Genomic DNA, 26174 nt, shown 5'->3' with positions numbered 1-26174 from the left:
CATTTAAGCTTTCTGTAGGCTTTTTCATTTAATGTGAATAATGAGTGTTTTCAGATATGCCACACAATGGTGACTTTTCAGCTACTGTATTTATATGTGAGATAGACTCGTTTTAGAGATGGCCACAAGACACTGATACATGAACTTCAGCCTGTTAGTGGCTAAATAATGACTTCTTCAACCTCTCTTTCAGAACAAAGGAAGAATTATGCTCGGGACAGTGTCAGCAGTGTGTCCGATATATCCCAATATCGTGTCGAAGTAAGATGTTTTGATGTTTGCTAAAATTTAGAATGAACCCTGAGGGACCTAAAAATTGGGTAGTAAAATCAGAATTATGTTTTATTTTATTCCTGTGATGTGCTGTGAGTTGTGTTCATCTTTTTCTTTGTGATTTTTGTAAAACTGAGGTGTAAAATAACAAAGTATCTTGTTCGTCTGGGGTCCATTTTCATAGAAAATAAATTGGCCACTTATTTATCATTGGCAGCTTTATTTTGTTTAAAAACAGGACAGGTGCTTCTGTTTTATATTTTAGAATCTTTTTTTGAAATTACACCTTTGATTTCACTGAGTAGTTTAGTTTTAGTTTTAGTTTTTTTTTTTTTTAATTTTTAATTTTTTATAAACATATATTTTTATTCCCAGGAGTACAGGTCTGTGAATTACTAGGTTGACACACTTCACAGCACTCACCAAAGCACATACCCTCCCCAATGTCCATAATCCCACCCCCTTCTCCCAACCCCCTCCCCCCAGCAACCCTCAGTTTGTTTTGTGAGATTAAGAGTCATTTATGGTTTGTCTCCCTCCCAGTCCCATCTTGTTTCATTTATTCTTCTCCTACCACTTAAACCCCCATGTTGCATCACCACTTCCTCATATCACGGAGATCATATGATAGTTTTAGTTTTATCTAAAGTCATGATTTAGACCTATTTAAACAACGGTTTTCTTGTTTGATTTTTCCTGTGTAGTTATCTTTTAAGATATATTTGCTTTTGATTGGAATCTACATAGGTGACTTTTGGTTCCTATAGAACATATTTAAGTAGGAAGTAATTTTTAAATTGCTCTTATTTTCTGTTTTCTACCCATAGCAAGCATGCTTCATGAGATGTGAGGTTTCGTTTTAGTACCGTGGCGAGTTTGACAGTTACTACAGTGGTAGCTGACTACCCACTCCTGTCTGCCTATGTCTGTTTCTAGCCGCAGTGCAAAGGGCCTGTTGTGGCTCAGCACCTAAGTAACCAGCCTGGAATGATGTGGGAGGGATCAGTCTTAAGAGAATGCTTTTAAGCTGTTCAGAATTTATGTTCTATTTATGTAGCTCAGCATGGCTCAGTATTATACAGATTTAGCTATTTTATGACTCCATTCACCAAAAACCTGCTTGACTTTCTTATCTTAATAAGAGAGCCAAGACGTTGGAGGAGACCTTGTGTTGGCCCCTCCCTGCTTCACTCGCTGACTTTGGTTAGGTCACTGACTTTGGTTAGGTCACTTTGGTTAGTTAGGTCGCTTTCTTTTGGAAAACTAAGAGAATGTGTGTGTTATAAGTACTTTTTTCCTTCTTGTCAATCGTAAGCACTTGACTACCTTTGTTCTGGATTGGATGTGTGTGTTATAAGTACTTTTTTCCTTCTTGTCAATCATAAGCACTTGACTACCTTTGTTCTGGATCGGAAAGATGCTATGATAACTGTTGATGATGGAATAAGGAAGCTGAAATTGCTCGATGCCAAGGGCAAAGTGTGGACCCAGGATATGATTCTTCAAGTGGACGACAGAGCTGTGAGCCTGATTGATTTGGAATCAAAGGTAAGTCTGTAAAATTTAGATGATTTCACTTCCAGGAAAGTTCCACAGGTATTTATGTTGGCATGCAGGTCATATTGTTTAAAAGGGGATGAAAGTTTGACAAAATAAAATATTTGTCAGTGAATTTAAAGAAGAAATATACTACTGCATAGACATTATGCCCACAAAAATCAGTTCCTGAAACTAGAGATAGAGGGATACATGTTTTTGTTTTTTTTTTTTTAAACCACAAAGGATGAGATGGAGGAAGTGAGAAAAAAAAAATCATAACACTGAAATAAGGCCCCAGTGGAGCCTTATTCGTTATGACATATATTAATTATATACTAGGCAAACCGTCACTGAGTAACCTGGGATGAAGGGATTGTGTGTTTGTGTGTGTGTGTTAACTTTTCACCAGCCCTGTAGCAGGCACCTTTATTTTGCACAACCACTGGTAGGTATGATGCTGGAGCTCTCAACACAGGACTTTTCTGAGCCCCATCATCTGATAAGCATTTGAGTTGCTAAGATAAAGAAAACAGCGGTCCTTATCATCTTAGACTATTCTGGTAGGACTCAGAGTAAGATCTGCCCTTTGTTTTCTCAACTCCATCGGACACAGTGAGAGAACAGCAACCGAGTGCTTCTCTCATCCTCATTGTTTTACGTTATTATATATAAAGGAAGGATAGTACTTAATTTACTTTTTCAAAGAAAGAAAATTTTGTTATTTCTGGTCTTCTGATAAATTGCATTTTATTTTGATGGAACCCAAATTTGCCTTTGCTGGACCTCAGGGAATCAAAAGTTAGAATAAATTCATGGTATGCTGTATGTGTGTATATGCTATCTGTAATCAAAGTTGCTGCTTTTTTCCTTTTATTTGTTCTTTATTTAACAATTTTCATTTATTGGAGATACTGTATTTTCTTTTTTAAAAGATTTTATTTATTTATTTGACAGACAGATCACAAGTAGGCAGAGAGGCAGGCAGAGAGAGAGGGGGAAGCAGGCTCCCTGTTGAGTAGAGAGCCCAATGCGGGGCTCGATCCCAAGACCCCGGGATCATGACCCGAGCCGAAGGCAGAGGCTTTAACTCACTGAGCCACCCAGGTGCCCTGCAGATATTGTATTTTCTTTACTTAAAAAATCAGTTTCTCTCATTAATTCATTATGATCCACTTACTATTTGTATAAAGGCATTAGTATCACAATAAGCATTTTAAATATATCTCATTAAGTATAGAATTCAGAAAGCTCATTAAGTATCTGTCAGTATTTTATTTAGGTAACTGTTTATAGGTTAGGGAGTATTCACTTTCATACTAACAAACATGTTAATTACTTTGAAGAATGTATTTTTTAGTGAGATCCTTCTGGCCCAGCTATTTAACATTTTTGGCTAGAATGAATGAATATATATATAATGAATTTTTTCATTTGAGAGAGTCATTGAAATAAAAAAAAAAAAGTGTGGGGCTCCTGGGTGTCTTGGTCCTTAAGCGTCTGTCTTCAGCTTAGGTCATGATACTGGGTTCCTGGGATCAAGCCCCACATGAGGCTCTCTGCTCAGTGGGGAGACTGCTTCTCCCTCTGCCTTCTGCCTGCCACTCTGCCTACTTGCGCTCTTACTCTCTGTCAAATAAATAAATAAAATCTTTTTTAAAAGTATAAATGATGTATTATTTTTAGCCTAACATTTGGAATTACTGAAGGTAGAAATTAAAAGAGTATGACTGTTCAATGTTCAAGTAAAAGGAAATTCTGACATATAGGCAGAGAGGAAAAAATGCCATTTAAAATGGTGAATCATTGTGGAAAGAGGCCCCACTTTACTTTTCTCTTAAAAATATCATTTCTACTTCACAACCTGAGGAAGTCAGTAGTGCTAAATTCAGTATTTCTTCTGTTTATTAAGAACGTAACTTCATTCCTCTGCTAAATATTTCCTTTTTGTTGCTCTTTCTCCCACTCACCTTCTAGCTCCACCTTGTTTCTCTGTTGCCACCTTGTATCTACTCCATCTCTATGTCTGCAGGGTTTACTAGTATTCACCGTCAGTGTGGACTTCAGACTTCAAAACTTATTTGTACAGTGTCTACAGCTCTTTGTTCAGTAGATTTTAGATACTCAATAAAAATTACAAGTTATTTTTTTACTTTGTTTACAGAATGAACTAGAGAATTTTCCTTTAAGCACAATCCAGCACTGCCAAGCTGTGATGCATTCCTGTAACTATGATTCAATTCTTGCCCTGGTGTGCAAAGAGCCAACTCAAAACAAGCCAGATCTTCATCTTTTCCAGTGTGATGAGATTAAGGTAAAAGAATAGCAAATTTTTCCCCCTTTCAGTTAGATGTTCTGACAGCTATTAGATTAGCCACTTCAGTCACATGACCAGTGGATTTCTAGATTCTTAGGATTTTGTAAGGAAAACAAATACCTTAATATCTTTCTGGGAGTTCCAGTAAATAAAGAGGAAATAGAGTAGTATTTTAAAAAAGAAAGATGCATTCTATTAATTTAAAAAAAACAGGCATAGGTAATATATTGAATTCTTCATTGAGTTACTTGGACTTATATAATTAAAAATTGATTCTTCTAAAATTGTGCTTTATGGACAATAAGTAATCATGCCATCCTATTTTATTCTGCACTAATCACATAAAATGGATTATTGTAATGAAACCCTTAGACATTTTCCATGATACAGATTTAAAGCTCACCATTTAATTATGTGACTTGAATAATTGCTCAGGATGGGTAATCCCTAAGTAATAATGTGAAAGTAGTTAAGCACAGTTACCAGTAAAAACATGCTGTATTCTGAAGATTGGTATTCACAGTACACCGTAATTTGCAAATACATATCACTTGTGGTGCTTTGTTGGACATTAGAAATTATCACCAACCTTGAATATTTTTAGGTGATGAGTTGATTTCTCCAAAAGGGGAATCATTTGGGGTTGAGTTGATTGGTGCTTTGCCAAAGCAGTGACTTATCACTGTGACTATATTATAAAACATACAGGTAATTTTTATTTTATAAAGAAATGTTGGGAGATTAGCGTGAAGTGTCATTTGATCTTTTCTGTATTTCTTTGACATTAAAGTATGATAGATGAATTAAGATTGACTGTCAACAGTCTATTTCATATTTTTCTTTTTCTTGCTTTATGTATAGATGACTTTCTAAAAATTTTACTTGAAAATAACTGTGGTATTTATATAGTTTACATAGTGATGTTCATCAGAATTTTATGTAGTACATTTTGAAAGTCATGAAAGGTATTAAGAATTTTGCAAGGTTAGATTTGTTAAGTATTAAGTAAGTATTAATGTGAATATTTTTTTCTGAAAATATATTGAAGTTTAATTAAAATATTTTTAAAACAGAGGACTAAACTAAAAGACATTTTAAATCTGGTGTTTGCTTCAGTGCTCTAAAATTTACTGTGAAACTAAGAGTTACTGTGCTGAGTAAAGTTTCTGGATTTCAATGTTGAGAATAAAGGGCTTGCTTTATCTGATCGGGGATGGTGGTATTGATGGGTCTGAAACAGATTTACTGAATTACTGTTTTGTCTAAAAACTCAAATAACACTATGCAGCTCTGTGTTTTTGCTCATGAGTGCTATGTTCCACATGAGGCCATTTTTTTTTTTTACCCTTGACACATTGAAAATATAAACACAATGAAATATGATGTAGTTTCTTTTATATGGGTCATGTTACAACATCACTTTTGAGTTTTGAAGTTTCTTTATTACGGCGTTTTATACAACGCTCCTGCCCACCTCTATAGTAAAATTTTCCTTAGAAAGATGAGTCCAGGAAGTTCAGGGTTCCTAAGCATCTTCAATTTTATTTAATATCACACATAACAGAGTCTTTGACATGATGTTTATGATGTCTTCCTGAAACTAAGATAGTTTTATAGAAGTAACTCTGAACTAGGGTGCATTAGCCCTCACATTTAATAGGGAATGTGACCTTGGCCAAGCCATTATATGAGAATTCTTTAGTTTCATTAATTATAAAGCAAAGAGGACAGATTAGATAATCTTGACGTTTCCTTTCAGCTCTAAAATGTTATGATTATCTGTGCTTATGGTAAAAGAATATACATTGTACATATTTGAGAAAAACATACATAGTGACAGAGAACAGGCAGGAACGAAAATAGAAGGTAAGTACATCCCAGCAGGAATTTAATATGCAATAATCATCACTGGCCATAAATAAACTTCATACCAAACAAAATAAACTTAAGAAGCTGCTAACTTCTCATTGTTTCCCAAGAAGACCAAATCAAATATTCTTGTTGGAAAAGTATTAGAGGAGTTAATTGGAGAACGTTAGCTTTTACCTAAAATGACAAAATAAAGTAGATATCAAAGAGGGTACAACTGGGATGCCTGGGTGGCTCAGTTGGTTGGATGATGGCCTTTGGCTCAGGTCATGATCCCGGAGTCCCGGGATCGAGTCCCACATCGGGCTCCCAGCTCCATGGGAATTCTGCTTCTCCCTCTGAACTTCTCCTCACTCATGCTCTCTCTATCTTAGGGTTGGGGTTCATCCCATGATTACATTGTATTTGTCCCGAACTGGAAGTGTCTGCTGGGACTGAGTGATTTGTTCCAGTAGGTTAATGGGTGCCCCTCCTGGAGCCTGAGGATGAGAAAGGGGAAGGAGCTCTGCTCTACAGGCGTGCACTTCTAACCCCTTCATTTCTTTTTAGGCAGACATTTTCTCACAGTTACATTTTCCATATATACTTACAATTCCAGCATATGCAAATCCTTTTCTCATTGGCTGTATGCAGAGATAGCTTTTGTCTAAACTAATGGGATCTGGATTAAATAATCTTTGAGAATTTCTTCAGTTTTTGAAATTTGTCATAAAAGTCACACCAAAAAACTGCCAAGAGTCATGTTTTGAAAGCACATTTTCAAAAAAGAACACTTTTCTTTTGCATCAGGACGCTTACTGATTCAGACAGGGAACATAATCCCTTTTGTTGTTGCTGTTTGAACCTATACATCAAGACAAGAAAAATCTATGACCCCCCAGATAACTTGTCTTCCATTGCAGGCAAACCTCATTAGTGAAGACATTGAGAGTGCAATCAGTGACAGTAAAGGAGGGAAACAGAAGAGGCGGCCAGAAGCCCTGAGGTAAAAACATTGAAAGAAATTAAGGTTTTTTTTATTTGTGTTTTTCTTTTTGTTTTTTGGGTTTGTTTTTCTTGTTGCTCTAAGGACTTAGAAAAATTATCTTCAATGAAGGTCTGTTTTACAGAATACAGCCTGTGATTTCAGCTCATTCGCTCTTCCGAGTTTGTCCAGTACACGTGTGCACCTTTCTCTGTGTGTTTTCTGGTCTTTGTCTGAGAAGCCTTCTCTCATATGTGTAGTCAGGGTCAGGACAGCTGAGTGGCAGTTTAAGGGAAGGTAGCCTGGGAGAGTACAAATAGGTATGTGGAGACCTCTCCCAGTCATGGGAGACCCAGAAAAAAATTAAACCTAATGTTCAGATGAATTAAAAATTTTCTGTGTTTTTGTATTTCATATATACTTGTAAATATACATAATATGAAATGGTTAGGAAATCCTTTTTGTCCTCCCCCTGACATTGTTCTTAAGGTTGAAGAACTAATACCATAAACTGAGAATTGATAGACATGGAGATGGTAAAAATTCTATTTTTTTTTCATCTTTTTTAGGATGATTTCCAAAGCAGATCCCGGTATACCGCCTCCACCAAGAGCTCCTGCCCCGGTGCCCCCTGGGACCGTTACCCAGGTGGATGTTCGTAGTCGGGTGGCAGCCTGGTCTGCATGGGCCGCTGACCAAGGGGACTGTGAGTATCTCTAGGGACTGTTGCTTATTTAACATTGACTTTGGGTTGTGACATAATTCTTGCTCAAATTCAGGTACTGATTTCTGAGCTGAAGCTTGAGGTTAGCTTTTTTTTAATAAAAAAAATACCACACTTAGATGAAGGAAATTCAAGTGTTGGACACTATAAGACTATTGTATATGAGGGTTCAGATCAGTCATTTAAATAATTATGGCATTAGGATTACAGTCTTTTTAAAAAAATATGATCAAAAATAGGAAGTTTGACTCAACTAACAAAAAATGGTAATACATATTATACATTTTTTATATACAAAAAAATTTTTTTTTGCAAAGACTGTCCTTCAAAATTCTTTCCATTATTATTATCTTACCACTCTCCTGTTTGGAAAATTGTTGTGCTTACATGATAAAGGCTATCAGGGCAGTATTAGGACAAGAGTAAAAGCATCTCCTTCTTGCTAAACTTGTCAAAGGGGCCCTCTCTGTGCATCATCACTTTACCTTGACATTTTTTTTCAAAGACAAATAATCCTAGCATAGAACTTAGCATAACTTTTTATATGTAAGAATGTTGGTTTTATTAATTTTTTTTTAATCAAATCTGAAATTTTTATGACTGAAAATGCCTTCAAATATGTTTGGTCCAGTCTCTTCATTATGAGTAAATAAACTGTGATCCAGTGAGTTTGAGTTTGATGAAGACTAGAGCATCACTCTTTTGCCCTATTGTTCAATGGACTTAAGTCACTTATCCTTTATCTAATAAGGCATTATTCATGCAGATAACTAACAATGTAGTTAAAAAATAGAACTTGGTGGCCATCAGTGAGTGACTCTGTACATTAAGTCTGCTGAGTCAAAGGCTGGACCCTGGAGTACGACCAGGATCTGCTGTGTAATAACCTTGGACAGTATTTCTGTGTGTTTCAACCTCACTTGTAAAGTAGGGATAATAATTCATGGGTTTCTGTGAATCTGAAAGCAAATGTCTACAACAGTCTCTACTGCAGTGTAATACATACAACATGTGGTTTGTCTCATTTTTGCCAAATCGACTTTTTTTTATTTCTGAATTGCTTTCCATTTTACTTATATTTTTTGTATCCTTGAAGTTATTTTTAGAGATTTACACTTAAATCCAGCTACCAATCAGATGAAAGAAAGAAATCTCTGAAACATCCATTTATCAAAAATGAAGTAGCAGAATACTTAACTTCATAACAATTTATTTTTAGAAATCATACAAATTTCTGTTGATCCATTTTCTTTCTGTGAAATTTTGTGTTTAAGAAAACTGGAGTTTAGAGTGTTTCCTACTTTTTGTGTTCATATGGTACTTTTGTTACTACTGTTTTGGTAGAAGAGGTGTGGTTTTTTGAGAGGGATCAAAATAGTCTTCCTTGAAGCTGAGGAAATATTTTAAGAGGAGTTTCTAAATATTCTGAGTAAATTTGTGAAAACATCTGTAAAACCTAATATAATTTACAAGAAAGAGAAAATTTTGTTTCTGGGATGTTTTGGGACTCTAATTAGATTTTGTCTAAAAAATGCTGTGCAAGCTTATCTACTTAAATGAGAGTAAGAATTTTCAGAAATTCTTATTTTCTACTAGGCCAAATAGAACGTAACACTTATCATGTGAGGCTCTGTCTGGATCCAAGCCAGTTTTTGGTTGGAAATCCCCCCAAAAGGAGTATCTTTTTGGTCCCTCTGAAGGCTCTGGCTAACTCAGACTAAACTTTTCCTTTGAATCCTTGACATGCACTTATCCTGACTTCCAACAGTGAACTCTGTAGAGTAGTGGCAGTGGGTTCCAAGTGGTGCCACAGACTGTGAGAAAGCCTTCGAGATACTGAATCTCTGCTTACCTCACCCTCTAAATGATATTTTGGGGCTAATCTGGAATTCTAACTAGCTATATTTCAAGTTCAACATGTTGCTTTCTGTAGGAAGCCACTAACTCCATGTAAAACAGCATTTAACTGGCAAGATTTCATAAATATAAATTCTAATTATCTTAAAGTACTTAAGAACCACTAATTAACTTTCATAAGACTCCATAATTTCTTCTTTTGGGGGCCAGTATTCCATTTGTAGGGAAAGGCATAGAAGAGGTATAGCAATACAGAAGTCCCAGTATTTTTTGTAGTTTTCTATATTGAACATCATGAGTCATGATGATGTAGTATGAGTTTTTTCCATTATTGATCTTACATTTTTCCTGTTTCATCTGTACAATTTTTCTTTTATTTAATCTATTGTGAAATATTTGTAGAAGTATCTGTTTAATGGTAGTATTAACCAGAAGGGAGTACATTATAATAACCTTATGATTAACATCATGCTTTAGTTAACTGAGCCAACTTAACATCTTGAATGCTCTTAAGATATGTATTACTTAATTTGCAAATCCTGTAGGTATTTATACTTAGAAAGTGTAAATCAGTAAGCCCAACACTGGGTTTTAAGCTTAATGACAACTAGAATTTTTGAAAAGTACATTAATGTCAGAACCCCCAGAGCTTTGTTGTAATCACAGTGGTGGAATGTATAAACTCGGGAGGTTGCATTAGAAGTTAGTTGACCCCTTTTCGAGGAGCAGGTGCTTAAATGTGAGTTTATATTTCTTTCTTGTGTAGGAGTTATAGGGTGAGAAATTAGGGTTGGTTCTACAGGCAGCTGTCCTTGAGAAGAGGGAAAATAGAGAGGAAAGTTACAGGGTAAATAGACATCATAAAGGTTGAAGGCCAGCACATCAGCCTGGCCAAGTGCTTCTTGGTGAGGTCAAGAATGCATGTCATTCACAGATGATGAGCAGTTTTGATTTTGTGTCCAGCGAAGGTATTTCCTTTTGCAAGTGGCACTCTTTGCTAGCTGCTTTTCATGTTTCATTACCTAGATTGATCTCGCTTAGGTAACAGGTTGAAAGACTTGTGATTCTTCTTCCTTCAGTTGAGAAACCAAGGCAGTACCATGAGCAGGAGGAACCACCAGAGATGATGGCGGCCCGAATTGACAGAGACGTGGTAGGTCCAACATTCCTCTTTAGGCCATTGCCTTTTTTTTTTTTTTTTAAAGATTTTATTTATTTATTTGACAGAAAGAGAGATCACAAGTAGGCAGAGAGGCAGTCAGAGAGAGGAAGAAGCAGGCTCCCTGCTGAGCAGATAGCCGGATGTGGGGCTCTATCCCAGGACCCTGGGATCATGACCCAAGCTGAAGGCAGAGGCTTTAACCCACTGAGCCACCCAGGAGCCCCCATTGCCTTTTTTTTTGAAGAGGAAAAAAATATCAGCAGAGAAAACAAAGTTGATTTAAATAAAGATGTTTTGTGCATACTGTATTTTCTCTTTCCATTGGTGGTTATGCCCTTTGAACTGTTTTTTTCTTAACCATTTTTGCCTTTAGGCCAATATTTAGTAGCATAGGGCTCTAGTAGAAGAACTAGCATATTAACTAGTTTATAAAGGAATTTAAATTATCAGATTTGGGGAATTTTAACTTTTTGGTAGTTGGTAATTCATAATTGAAATGTCTGCTAAATATCTCTTCATGACATTTATTTAAAAATGTTTATAATGCCTGAAACATAAAAGTTAAGTGGAATTTTTAAAAAGCAGATATGTAGATTTTAACTCTTTATTCAAGATAAAGCTGTATTTATTTTTATTAGCAATAAAATAGTAATTTACTTAACAGAATGACAGTGCCCTGTGATGTAATAATAAAATATGATCTCAATATAATTCCCATTTATGTTATATACATTCCTAGCTTGTTTGGAAACATATATAGGAATTTGAAGATTGGGACTTAATTTTTATATTATACCATTATTTATTATACTTAAAAGTTTATTTAATCCCAGTTTCTAGTCTTTTAAATTAGAAGAATGTCAGGTTTCACATGTACTTGAGAAAGTCACCTAAGACTATAGTATGTGAGATAATCAATACTGATCCAAGATTCAAATCAAAATCACATTGAGATACCACCTTATACCAGTCAGAATGAATGAAATTAAAAATACAGTAGTAAACAACATGTGTTGGATAGGATGTGGAGAAAGGGGTACCCTCTTACACTGTTGGTGGGAATGCATGTTGGTGTAGCCACTTTGGAAGACAGTGTGGATTCCTTAAGAAATTAAAAATAAAGCTTCCTTATGACCCTGCAATTGCACTACTGGGTATTTATCCCAAAGATACAGATGTAATGAAAAGAAGGACCATCTGTACCCCAACGTTTATAGCAGCAATGGCCACAGTTGCCAAACTGTGGAAAGAACCAAGATGCCCTTCAACAGACGAATGGATAAAGAAGATGTCGTCCTTATACACTATGGAGTATTATGCCTCCATCAGAAAGAATGAATACCAAACTTTTGTATCAACATGGACAGGACTGGAAGATATTATGCTGAGTGAAATAAGTGAAGCAGAGTGTCAATTATCATATGGTTTCACTTATTTGTGGAACACAAGGAATAACACAGAGGACATGGGGAGATGGAGAGGAGAAGGGAGTTGGGGGAAATTGGAGGGGGAGACAAACCATGAGAGACTGTGGACTCTGAGGAACTAACTGAGGCTTTTGGAGGGGAGGGGAGTGGGAGGTTGGGTGAGCCTAGTGGTGTGTATTAAGGAGGGCACGTATTGCATGGAGCACTGGGTGTGGTACATAAACACTGAATTCTGGAACACTGAAAAGAAATTTAAAAAATAAATAAAAATTAAAAATAAAACCATTTAAGGAGAAAAATAACTGATCCAATAATCCCTGAAAACAGTTCATCATGAATTCTATTTTACCACATGGAAACTCATTAATAATGATTCTAGATTATCTGTGTGTTTATTTGGTTATCACAACATTCTATAAACCTTTAATTCCATGAAATAATATTGTTGGCACATTTATTAGAAAAACAAAATTTCTCTTTGCTCTTCTAATAAGGTGTTTCTTCAGATTTTTCCCTCTAACTTTATGTGGGAGAACACCATGAGAGAATTAAAGTAGTTGAAAATAATAATCTGAATAGATATTGTGAATGCTTTCTTTATGGTATTGAAAATAGAACAAAATTAAGGTAAAGAAAAATGTCAGACTTTAGCTGCACATATAGGTATATTTAGTTCAATTCTTTTTCATAGAATTAGTGATAAACTTGAGAGTTGCATGTGGGAGGTATTTTTTTTAAAAGCTTTCTGATTTTCCTTTATTGACTAACAGTATACAGTCAAGGCAAAAATGGTTTTATTTTGGCTTATATTTTATTCTCTGATTTCTAATTCCAGCAAATATTAAACCATATTTTGGATGACATTGAATTTTTTATCACAAAACTCCAAAAAGCAGCTGAAGCATTTTCTGAGCTTTCTAAAAGGAAGAAAAGTAAGAAAGGTAAAAAGAAAGGACCAGGAGGTGAGTTGGATTTTCTTAAACCATTCAGAATTCCAGTGTTAGGCAGAGTTTCTGCCCTTGGGAACTGCTTAGCAAAACTCCATTGACAGTGGGCCAAAAAGTCCCTTTTCTAGTGTTGGGATTGCACCTGGGATTTAGGCAGAGACTAAGCAGAGTCCAGGGAATGGTCGGTTTTGGTTCCAAGTTGGCTACGGTAAGAAAAGACTCTGGGATACTTAACCTAAATCACAGAGACTCTGAGATTCAGCCAGTGACCCCTTCGTTAATGTCTGTTAAAATCATAGCTCTGTTCCTACCATATTTTGATTTATTTTAGAGAACCTCATTGTTTTGTTAAAAGGATTGATTTTTCTCATTAAAATAGTTAACAAATATCAATAGATTTGAATTTTTTAATCCCATAACTCCCAAACAATATATCCAGCTCATGTGCAAGCGGTTTTGGGGTATGTTGTAGGTAGTTATTTAAAAGGCCTCAAAATGTATAAACTTAGAATTGTGGAGCAAATGAAGTACATCAAAGAATAGTAAGTAGATATCCCTTTCATGACGCATGACCTCCCAGTCTTTCTCTAGCTCATGTCTACATCCTAAGCATGTGACCTGTAAATTTTTCTTCCAGATGTGTACATCTGAATATACCTCACCTCCCTATAGTCTGAAATTAAGTATTATTGCTTCCTTATGTCTCAAGCAGTTATTCCTGCTGTATTCTGTGTACTATCTGTGTACTCTATTCAGTGTACTATCCTCTTGGTCATCCAGATTTAAGAGCACAGATTCTTGCATGACTTCATTCTCCAGCATGCAGCCAAAATCGATTTTAGTTTTTCAGTGTGTTTTTTTTTTTTTAAGATTTTTTTTTTCTTTTATTTGACAGACAGAAATCATAAGTAGGCAGAGAGGCAGGCAGAGAGAGAGAAGGGGAAGCAGGCTCCCCGCAAAGCAGAGAGCTTGATGCGGGGCTCGATCCCAGGACCCTGGGACTATGATTTGAGCCGAAGGCAGAGACTTTAACTCACTGAGCCACCCAGGCGCCCCTTCAGTGTGTTTTATATCCAGTTGTTTCCCTTTTCATTTTCATAGCTAATGTCTGCTTCAAGCTGTCATCATTTTTTACCCGGCTCTCTCAGAGTCTTCAAGCCTTCAGTCTTTTATTCTGGAGGGCAGCTGTCTTCAGGCTCTAACGTAGTCACTTCATTCTTCTGAACAGCATGTTAATTCCATGTTCTATTTAAGTCCATGTTCTATTTAAGATTTAAGTCTACTCCAACCCCCTGATTGTCATGGTCACCCCACAATCCAACCTTGGTCTACTTTCCCATTCTCAGGTTTCTGTGCTTTGGTTTTTCTTCTCACATACATGAGTTTCCTTTCCCCATGTTTTTTTTTTTTTTTTTAAACTGATGCTGTTATATCCAACTATGACATTTTCTTACCAAATTGCTGTGTAACAGACCTTTCAGATCCTGTTTTAAAAGCTACTTTCCCCTTGAAACATCTTTTAGGTATCCATTTTTCCATCTCCCAACCCAGTGCAGTCTCTTTCTATAGCACTTCCTTGGTATATCTTTTTATGTACCGATTTGTGTCTTCTAAAGTTTTTAAGGCCCTTCAGAGCAGGGTTTATAACTCACACATTTTTATAGTCTTTGTGATGATAAGTATAGTCATTGGGACATAAAAAGGATACAGCATATATCTATGGAATTGATGAAGAATTAGTAGTGCCTAAGCAGAGAAGGGTCCTTTTGAAATGTTGGATTATCTTAGCTTGTTACAGTAAGTCTATGAGACGCAGCAGAGTAGCTAAGAAGTGCTGTATCTGGAATGATCAAATTTTACAGACACAAATGTGGCTTTTTACTTTTTCATTTAATAGATTTTCTGATAACTTTGCTTTCATCTGTCCCGCTTCCCGTTTATTTCTTTTAGAGGGTGTTTTAACTCTGCGAGCAAAACCTCCCCCTCCTGATGAGTTCATTGACTGTTTACAAAAGTTTAAACATGGATTTAACCTTCTGGTAAGTGAAATTTGTTTGTATATAGTTAAAAGAAACAAATGAAAGAAATCAAATTCTAGCCAGGATATTCCTGATGAAATGAAGAGCTAAAGTTGTTGTGGATTTTTTCGGTATGTGTGTCTCGATTTGCTTTTCATTAGGCCAACAGATAATAAAACCTGTATATCCAAGTGAATTATCAAAAAAGAAAACTCCTGAGGTCCCTGGGTGGGTCAGTGGGTTAAGCCTCTGCCTTGGGCTCAGGTTATGATCTCAGGGTCCTGGGATGGAGCTCCGTGAGCCCACTCGGGCTTTCTGCTCAGCAGGGAGCCTGCTTCTCCCTCTCTCTCTGCCTGCCTCTCTGCCTGCTTGTGATCTCTGTCTGTCAAATAAATAAATAAAATCTTTAAAAAAATTTTTTAAAAAAAGAGCAACTCCTAACTTTTTTTTAAACTAAATTCTTTTAATCTGATTTACCTAGGCTGATTCGTATCTCACAAGTGAAACTAACAGTAAAGAACTCTTGCTTTGAATCTGTGTTGGACCTTTAGGAGCATCTGTTTTTTGCTTGATGACATCATAGTAATCTGTTCATCTGTTTTCTTAATGCTACAGTCCAAACTGAAGTCTCACATCCAGAATCCGAGTGCTGCAGATTTGGTTCATTTTTTATTTACTCCATTAAATATGGTAAGACTGTTAATTTAAGAAAGTAATCACTCTTAGTATGATTTTCAACCCCAAGTTTCTGTCTGACGTATCTCGACAGTTTTCCTTCATTACCTTGCATAGTTATGATTTCCCTTGGCATCTATGTAAGCATCTAGAATGTCCAGTTTGAGAGTTTGAAAGAACCTTAGAAATCATCCTGTTCAAGTGCCTTACTTTATAGCTGAGGAAACCGATAGCTGTGACAGAGCAAGGAAGATGAAAAGAAACATTTATCAGATGCTCATGTTTCAAAATATACTAGGATATAATACAAATGGCTAAAATAATATAGAAGTTTTTCTCTTTCTCCCAAAATAGGCTAGGCATGAGGGAGTACTGATACTGTATGGAGGGCTTTGATCATTTATTTATTCATTGAGAAATATTCATTTAGAGACTATTATTATATGCTTAGCATTATTAGTAGCTTATCAGGAATAAAATAAACATAAGTTTTTACCCTCTTATAACCTCTTATAGTATGGCGGGGCAATCAGTAACCTGAATATATGCATAAATAGTACCTTTTGCTAAAAAGAAGTGTTATTTGACAAAATACAGCAGGGACACAGAATAGGGAAGGTTTCCAGTGTATGCTCATGCAACCATACACACGTGTGTGAGATAGAGTATTAGCCTTTGTGAATAGGGTTGGTTAAGGTGAGAAGGTGTCATTTCAGCAAATGAAGTGAGGAATGAGTCATGCAGATTTCTGAAAGAAGACAATTCCAGACAGAGAACAGCTATTGTGAGTGCTCTGGGATGGTAATTGCAAATTGTATTCTTGGAATAAATAAGTATTGTGACTTGAACAGAATGAGGGAGATCTTAATTAGGAGATGAAGTCAGCAAAGCAACAAGAGGTCATATTTTGTTGGTCTTTATAAGTGATTATGAAATCTTTTAAACCTTTGGAATATTTTCAGCAGGAAAGGTTTGCTCTGGCTAGAATACTTAGAAATCGGGGAAGAAGGAACTGGGGTGGTTATTAAAATAATCCAGATTGGAGATGATGGTGTTTGGACCTGGTGGCATTAGAAATTGTACAAAGAAGTTGGATTTTCATTATAAAACATAGAGCAACATTTGCTGGTCGATTAGATGTGCTATGCAAGAACCAAGGGTATCTCCAAAGGTTTTGGCCTAAGAGTGGAGGGACGGACTAATTACTAATTGAGATGGGGAAGACAATAGATAAAACAGTTTTTTTGAAGGAAGATAAGGAATTCAGTTTAAGACATGTCAAAATTTTGTTACATCTAAATGGAAAAATTTGATTTGGTAGTTGAATAGATTAATTTGGAGTTCAGTGGAGAAATCAAGGCTAGAGAGACATATTTGAGGATCACCTTTATATAGAAAGCATTTAAAGCCATGAAATTATCACCAAAGTAGTAATTATAATTAAGAAGAGGAACAAGGACTGGTTGAGCTCTGGGCAATTTCAGTGTTAGGAGAACAGAAAGAACCAACAAAGAAAATTGAGAAGAAGCAGTTAAGTCAGGAGAGGAAACATAAGGATACTATAGTATTCTGGAAACCAAATGAAGAAAATGTGTCCAAGAGAAGAATTGAGCAACTGTGTCAGCTATCTCTGTAGTGGAAGCTGATTTACCTCTGTGCCCTTGTCATAGCTGTACAAGGGCAAAGAAAGATGATTTATCTTTCAGGAGGTGACTCTGAATTTAGATAATTTCTACCTTTGCCCATTTGGCCTGAATGTTTTCAGGGGCCATACTGAACACCAGAGGAATATCTTCAACTGTTTGGCTGTAGGTTTACCTAAAATGTAGGGTCTTCTCTTTCTAGAAGGAAGAAGAGAGTGGACACTAGGGAACAATTCGTAGTCTTTACCTGCTCACTCTGTGCCAGGTCGAGTGATATACATAGAATACATTTTTTCCCCAGAAAACTCCCTTCTCATACATGTGTATTTTTACCTAAGGTATAATTTTTGAAACTAACAAAAGGGTGTGTTGAGAACAATTCCCTTTGTGAAGGAGTTGGAGGTTCCTATGAGTTTATCCAGCCAAAGGTTATACCCCTTTGCCATAGGCCAGGATCCAAGATACACATCTAGATTTTCAATAGGCAGCTATGTTCTTTCCTTATATAGTAAGGTAATATACTTCCCTTCCCATTATATATTTCTTATATCTGCAAATGGTGTAATAGCAACTTTTCTAGGCTGACATAATGAACAAACCGTCTTGTCCTACAGGGCAGTTAGGAGAATTTACTGGAATATTTAAGAGAACACAACAGAAGAGTACAGGGGTTTGGGGGAAAGTGTGTGGCAGGAGGTAGATGGGACAGTTGTTGCCCTCACATACAGACAGATCTGAGAAGAGAGTAGGTGACAAATCACCCTTTTCTACAATTCTACCGGATAGGGCATTCCGGTTTTTGTGGGAGGATGAGTGAGGGAGGAGTGGAAAGAGAGAGAGTGGAATCCCTTTTAAAAACTTCGAGGAGGACAGAGTTTCCTACTTTCTGGGCTAAAGCAGGCATGAGTGGAATGGTTGTGAATGGCTCTCCCCGTCAGAAGAGCAAATGATTCCTTTGTAAGATGACACTAGCAGCAATGATAATTGTTAGTAATGTGTGATTATCCAGTGTATTATTTCTGTGTTTGTTTTTTTAAAGAGTAAGAACTGTATGAAATAGATAAATTTTGGTTTAGGGCATAGGAACGCTATGGTTGAAGTACTCTAGTATTTACTGAAAATGGAGCAAATTCAAATGCATTTCCCATAGGTTTTACTTGATTATCAAGAAAGAGAGAGAGAGAGAGAGAAAGAAAGTATCCAAGTAACGAAAGGGATAATAAATCTCCTTCTTTCCCCAAGGGCAACTAGACAAGACCTGAAGTAGAATGTAAAATGAATATTGTCTTACCAGCATAGGAAAGTAACATCAGCATAAATGTCAGAACTGGGCAATAAGAGATTAGAAAGTCCAAGACTACATCAATAATTTATGAATGCTTCCATATGTTGTTGCTACGTATAGAACATCAGATTTCTACTTGTCTAGTTACTGTTGAATACTTCTTGCTTTATAAGCTCTTTTAAAAATTAGATCAAGGACATTCATATGCAAAGAAGCCCATAGTAGCTAATTAACAAAATTTATATTCCTTATTCTTTAACACATTTGATACTGTCTTAGTTTGAATATTAGGAACTTTTGACTCTAAAGCTGTTTTTGCCACCTCCTCATTCTTGGCACACTCTTTCACACATCATAAGTAGATATGTAGTCATTACATAAAGGAGAGCTATAAAATAATGGGACTGGTTTGGTTTCCTTAAAATGTAGAAATTTGCCTTACTGATCAAGCTGTGTATCTGAAAATAGGATCTTTTTTCATCAGAAATGACTCCTTATTCATGGTCTCTCTAATCAGAATGTATCTGTTGCTCCTTTTAATGTTCTGCCTATAGAACCCCAGACATATTATTTGGACAAGAGACATGGGAAGGAACATTTATTTAGGGCCTATGACCAGCCACACCAAATCTGTGGTTTTAAACCTTGCAGGACCCACCCTCTGCCCTCAGCATCTCCACACACAAACCCACCCACAGTGTCTATATATGCATATGGGCTTAGCATCCATTCTCTAGGGGGAACTTTGTCTTTAAGCTTTTTTCCTTTACATTTCTTCTATTTCGTTCCCTCTTCCCGCTGTGAAGCCACAGATTTTAAAGTTCCTCTACTCCTAGATTTTTCCCTGTACTTTTCCCTCTTAATCATCCCTGCATATTCACCAGAAGTGCTTTAGGGGACTCGGACGCAAGAAAATTACTGTACCAGGCTGTCAGGGTAAATTTTGTTCTCAAGTAAGACTCAGCCTCCCTCCTTATTTCTCATCTTTCCTTTCACTGATTCTCAGTTCTCCCCCTAACACTTATGTCTTCTGCAGTTGACTTGGTCCAAGTCCTCATTGGAGGGAAAAGAATGAAAAATAAGCCATAAGTTAAAATGTAACAACTTATATGCATAAATTGTTCCGAGGACTCTGAGGTGCCTTAGAGCAATGGTTTGGGATTAAGTAGGGCTTCTTGAAAGAGGTGGTACTGGAGTAGAGTTCTGAGTGATAAAGGAAGGGCCTTCTGGGGAACTGGGAAGCAGCACATGCAGATACACAGAGGCATACAACAGCACAGTGTGCTCAGAACACTTGGATGACCGGGGAGAAACTGAGAAACTGATTCTTGGTCTGGAGCCATTAAAAAAAAAAAAAATTCCTTTTTTCTTGTGCCATATCTCTGGGAAGGTGAGATTTTTATAAAAGCGCTCTGGTTTCTGCTCTAGGAGATAACTACCATTCTTTAGCCAGGAAATAGCCTCTGAGAAGGCAATTTGGAGCAGTTTCCAGACATGCACTTATCATCATTTTGTTTATCAGAGAGTTGCACCTGCTTATTTGTTTCTGCTAATCATTAAATTACCCATTTTAAATCAGGACAATTTCCTAGAATTAAATTCTGGAGAAAAATATTATAGATTCAGAGTACCAGTTTTCATTCGTCGCTCACTTTTCTCTCTGAATCCTTCTATTTTTGAATGTCTTTATAGGCATAGCCATAGACCATTAAGTTGAGCCTTATTTCTCTCTGTAGTATTCATTTATAGAACCATATTTTTCAAGCTTGGGATAATAGATTTGCCAGGAAAAATACATGTAATTTTTTAAGCAAAAAGCAGAGATAGTTAAACCACCTGACTAAGAATTCTCTGGATAGCCATTAGTATTTTCCAGGGAAAATACAGTCCTGTGCAGCCAATAGACAGATCCTGTGAAAGTTGTTAAACTACTGACTTTTCATTCTAGATTTTTAGTCATGATTGGGCTGGGCAGGTTGACTTAATAAGCTGTTTTTCATTCAGGAATACACCGCACCACATCAGAATTTGAGTCTATAAAAACAGTGCTTGCTTTTGGCATGGCTTTTACATATTTGGAAAATATACATTAATCATTATTTTCTTGCTAAAAAATGATTTATCGTCATTTTAGGTGGTGCAGGCAACAGGAGGTCCTGAACTAGCCAGTTCGGTACTCAGCCCCCTACTGACTAAGGACACAATTGATTTCTTAAATTATACTGTCAACAATGATGAAAGACAGCTGTGGATATCACTGGGAGAAACTTGGATGAAAGCCAGGTAAACGTGTAGGAGTTTCATACCTGTAATACTTCAAGTATTGTTCTTTGTTATTACTTGAATCTAATGAGATAGTTATTTAACCTTCTACTTATAAAAGACTAGGCATTACAGATGAAAAAGCCTAAACCCTTAAAAAGCTAGTCTAGTGGAGAAGATATAAAGTATAAGGATCTTAAGTAGCAGGAGTGACCATAAACTACTAATGTTTGGCAACGGGGAGCCATGAGGGAGAAGATTTGATGAGGGGGTTCGGGGGGTGGGTAGTTACCTTTCAAAGAAGAGCTGGCCTTTAAAATCAATAGATAATAATACTAGTCTACTATGTAATATATATGTACAGACTATACAGATAGTGTTTGCCAGGCACTCTTCCATGCTTTACATAAGTACTATTGTTATCCCCATTTTACAGATAACAAAACTGAGGCCTAGAGTGGTTAAGTAATTTACTCAAAGCCATGTAAGTCTTTAGTGGCAGATGTGCGATTTTTACCTGGCAGTCTGGCTCTGGAGTTGATGTTCTTAATTATTTCGCTGTGCTGCCTTTCAGCAGGATGAGTAGGATTTCCACAAATACATAGTTGGGAATGGGCCTTCCTAATAGAAAGAGAAGCATGAATGAGAGCATGAAGCAGGAAGTCAAGAGAATGGAGAATGAAAAATGCATTTGGCTGGTATATCGACTTTGGGTAGCAGGCGCTGGTGGGGAACGAGGCGAGGAGGGATGGTGTTAAATGAGGTACATGGAAAGAAGCAGGTGGGCTGTGGAGAACCAATAGCTTTGTGATGAGGGGATCGTTTTAAAAATCGTATTTTGTCAGTCAAGAGATTGTGGAAGACAAATCATTTACATTGATTGCCTCATTTAACATTGCAGTGTTGAAGTTTCCTGAGCAAGGCAAAAAAAAAAAAAATTCTCATTTTATGATATGCAAATAAATAATTTTGCCTTCCTAACTTACTCAGATCATTTTATTTCTCTCACTATTTAGAGTGGGTCATTCAGTGTGGTCACTTAGAAGCTTTTCTTCCTAATGCTTTTGAATGGGCTAGCCTGAAAGTAATGGATCAGTTCACAATTTTTTTTTTCTCCTCCTTTTCTTCTGTTGAAACATATAAACTGTGTTTGTATACAAAATATAAAACTTATATTTTGGACTTAGGCAATAGCTTGTGTTGGAATACGATTTACATATTGAATGATTTACCAAGCAAAAAATTTAAAAGCATCATAGTTGCTTTTATATTGAAAACAAGATTTAAATTTAGTTACATATTAATATAACCTACTGTATCATGCTATTTGTATATTGTACTTGGCTAAATAGATTTCTTAAATCTATTGGACTTTCATAGTTTATAATCTAATGATAAGCCTAGGTAGGATCTTTTAGTGTTTTCCCATGAAACTTACTAAATTAATCAGATCTCCTAGTATAAAAATAGCTCAGACTTTCTAATTTCTTAATTTGGGGTCATACCTCAAAATGAGAAAATATTTGACTTTTGGAAAAACTACATCAAAAGGAAATATATTGTTAGCTCTTGGCAAGAGAAAAAGTAATTTTAAAATCCTAATTGTTGAGAGTATTAGGAAATGGATGTACTGATTTAAAAATTCATAAAGATAAAAAGATCATGAAGGTACATAATAATCTGAATAAAATGGCTCATTTCATCGTAGTAGAAATATAACCTGAAGAATTAATCTTTCACTTGTGAAAGATAAAACAACACAATATAGCAGAAATGAAGCTATAATTTCTGTCCCAGTTATTTTTGTGGTTCATGAGTGATTAGGAGCTTGTAGAAATAAGCCTCACTTAGAGTCATTAAATAATGAATGGGCAATGATTGCAATTTCAGATTAGTCCTAACTTGATTTTACTGATTAATGGCTCACTGATAAATTTAATTTATAAAATTGGTAATGTTTCATTTAGGGGACTTTATAACTTAAAAAATCATAAATGTTAAGAACATTCTCTGTTGTTTTCTCTTTTGAAAGATATATCTGATACCAGGAGCATTCATACCGTTGGGAGGGAGGGAAGAGAAGGAGAATCTGAAACTACTTTAGATACAAGAGAAGTTCATGTTCTAAATACTTTTAACACTTCTAGCCTCATGCTCCCTTTCCAAATTTTCAAAACCTGTATCCATGTTACAAAATTGAGTTAATGGAGAATTGAGGCAGTGTACTGAAAACAGATCATGAAGCAGAATTCAATCTCTCTTTCCTTTCGTTGGCATTATAGACTATTATAAGCATGTCCATTTTCCCTTTTTGAGTGGAGAGAGGGCAGATTAGGTATGCTTTGTTTTTGTTTGTTGCCATGTTTTTGTTTTTTGAGGCTAATTTTGTTGACAGTAATTTTGAACATAGATACATTTCTTAATTTTGTGCCTTAATGTTCCTCTACAGAGCAGAGTGGCCAAAAGAGCAGTTCATTCCACCATATGTCCCACGGTTCCGCAATGGTTGGGAGCCCCCCATGCTGAACTTCATGGGAGCCCCAATGGAACAAGATCTTTATCAGCTGGCCGAGTCTGTGGCAAATGTAGCAGAACATCAGCGCAAACAGGAGACGAAAAGATTATCCACAGAGGTAGTTTTTTAGCACCACTTTTTTTAGAGCGTGTAATAACGTGCATTCTCTTGTAATTCTGATTGTGAGTTCTCATTGATCTGAAGATTGTTGTTCTAGAACTAATGAATAATCTGTCTGGCTGCCATTGGTTACCTCTCACTTCTCTGTCATTGCTGTGACAGTTGTTTTGTTTCCCTGTGAAGCCTAATGCCAGCCTTAGAATCCTGTTAGCTCTCACCCCTACCCACCTGCTGCTGTTCCCTGAGCCCGGTGATCCCGTCTCAATTTTTGAGTGCCTGCTTTCTCCCCTTGTAGAAAATTGCCTGCCTGGTGCTCAGCTTGTTCTTTCTGTTTTTTCTCTCCATCGTCAGATGTTTAATACAGCTCCCTGAACCTAGGTCCCTGAAGCCTGTCCCAAGCAGCTCTTTCCCAAATGTCCCATTTCTTTCCTGCTTCCTGACTTCCCTCTTTTCCTCCTTCCTTCCCCCTAGTTCTAAATTCCGAAACCTCTGCCTGGCTCTAGAAGGCCAGAGTTTCTTCTGGACTCAGTCCCTAGGCTCAAATGATCATTTATAACACTAACACACCCTGAGGAGATCACAAAATTTATTGTGCCTTTTAAGTATTTTAGTAAACTTTAGAGTATAACCTACATGGGGAGCAAATTGAGGCATTGAAATTAGGTAAGTTTTCTCTGCACATTTCTTAAAAATGATTTTCCTGTGACTCTTCTTGTCCTGTCAGAAAAGAAAATCAAACATTGCTTAAAGCCGAATGAAACCAAGTAGAAGGATCAGAACCCAAGGAATTAGATGAATGAGGTCTAGTTTGGAGAAGAAATAGTAAATGATGACTAGATCCTCCTTGAAGTCTGGCTCATTTCCTTTATTTAATTCCATAGTTTAATTTTCTCAGCATGCTGTGGGTATTTGTAATAAGGCAAACACGATATGAAGGAATGATTAACAAACCAGAGTAAATCTTCACTTTTAAGGAAAAGCACATAAGTTAAATTTTTAAAAATCAGTCCCTTGGACTGTAACCATAATATTATAGAAGATTGGTTAGATTTTGAAACTTTAGAAATAAAACAAATGTACTGCTTTGAAGGTATATATTTTTTCTAACATAATTGCTTTTTCCTCTGGCTCATCGAAGGGTAGAGTCTCTAACTGCTGTTTCTTCCAAGTGATTAAGAAGATGACCTCACAGCCTTTGCACTGGTTGGCAGTCCCTCTCTGGACCTTAGCACTGTGGATTTTATAGTTCAGACCTCATCACTGTGGATTTCCTTTCCTCATAGAGGGCAGCTTTTCTAAAGGAAAAAAAAGGTGTAATTGAACATGAAATTATGACACACTTGTTGCTATAGTTACAGCCAACTATTTTGAAATCACAGAAATTTCTAGCTTACAGTCCTATATCTTAAATGGGAAAATACATTCACTTAATAATGTATTGCCTCAGAAATTCACTTTCGTACATTCTTTTTCAAAAACTTACGTATTTAAAGAGTGAGTAACGTGTTCTGGGCTTCCAATGTAGAAGTTGTCTACCCTCACCGAAGAAGTAATCTTAAAGGAAGAATTATTGAGAATCTTTCCTAGAAATGAGTTATCACTTTCCTGTTGTAAACTATTTTCCATTTTATGGCCTAAGTACTTATTCAGAGGTTTCAAAAAATAAAATGAAAAGCGCCTGCTAGCTGTTTTAGGGGGATTTTTATGCCTTAAGAATTTGTTGGAAGAGAGACCAACTAATGGTGATTTAAAATGCATAAAAAAAATGCAATCATCCCCAGCAGAGGAGCTTTATTATACTTTATTGCTACTAAAATAAATACACTCAGGATAAGACCTGGATGATTCAGGATCTGGTGGTTTTGTGTAGAATCGAAAGACATAGGTGACATGGTGTGGCAATACTCAACTTCTTTCCTTCCTCTGAAGGAGCAGCAGACCTAAACAAGCTCGTGTAGTCATCACAGTTAGTCACTCGGCATCATTCCTCTCCTCCCTTGCAATAATTCCGGTCACTCTCAGGACCTGGTAATCTCATGCTGACTGACCACATTCTCTTCTGTTCAGAGTTAGCCAAAGGTGAGGGTGATTCTGACAGGTTCTTGCACTCCCCCCGTCTATAAAACATTGCTAACCATCCAGGGCCTCTCCTCTCAACTAGGGAAGTGAGAAACTGAATTAATTAAGCTACTTATTTGTCATTTTTAATTTCAGCTTTATTGAGGTATAATTGACAAAATCATGAGATATTTAAGGTGTTCATCTGGTGATTTGTAAGGCATTGTGAAAGAATCCCCCCCACCATCACCCATCTAGTTAGTTAGCGCTCTGACACATCTTTTGCCTCACATATTTATCTGTTTTTCTTTTGGTGAGCACATTGAAGTTCTGCTAGCAAATTGTAATTGCACAATATAGTGTTATCAGCTATCTTCACCATTTCACATTAGATCCTCAGACCTTATTCATTTATAGCTGAAAGTCTGTACCTTTTTACCAACTGCTCCCAATTTCCCCCAGCCCTTGGCAACTGCTTTTCTACTCTGTTTCTATGAGTTCAGCTTTTTAACATTTTTAAAA

At 36.4% G+C, this 26174-nt stretch overlaps 1 protein-coding gene across 7 annotated transcripts in view; it reads left to right on the top strand.

The window, feature by feature from the left end:
* The window catches only part of EPS8 (epidermal growth factor receptor pathway substrate 8), a 180608-nt gene that overhangs the window by 127271 nt on the left and 27163 nt on the right, over positions 1-26174 (top strand). For all 7 annotated transcript variants that reach the window (XM_059402667.1, XM_059402668.1, XM_059402665.1 and 4 more), the window contains 11 exons: positions 194-261; positions 1660-1821; positions 3974-4123; positions 6898-6980; positions 7529-7665; positions 10620-10693; positions 12965-13091; positions 15027-15115; positions 15710-15784; positions 20832-20980; positions 23409-23592. In XM_059402667.1, the coding sequence (XP_059258650.1) occupies positions 194-261; positions 1660-1821; positions 3974-4123; positions 6898-6980; positions 7529-7665; positions 10620-10693; positions 12965-13091; positions 15027-15115; positions 15710-15784; positions 20832-20980; positions 23409-23592 (1298 nt within the window). The remainder of the gene's footprint in view (positions 1-193; positions 262-1659; positions 1822-3973; positions 4124-6897; positions 6981-7528; positions 7666-10619; positions 10694-12964; positions 13092-15026; positions 15116-15709; positions 15785-20831; positions 20981-23408; positions 23593-26174) is intronic.

Source organism: Mustela nigripes, chromosome 6 (assembly GCF_022355385.1).
Source record: "Mustela nigripes isolate SB6536 chromosome 6, MUSNIG.SB6536, whole genome shotgun sequence".
Taxonomy (NCBI): domain Eukaryota; kingdom Metazoa; phylum Chordata; class Mammalia; order Carnivora; family Mustelidae; genus Mustela; species Mustela nigripes.
This window is presented reverse-complemented; position numbering and strand designations above follow the sequence as displayed.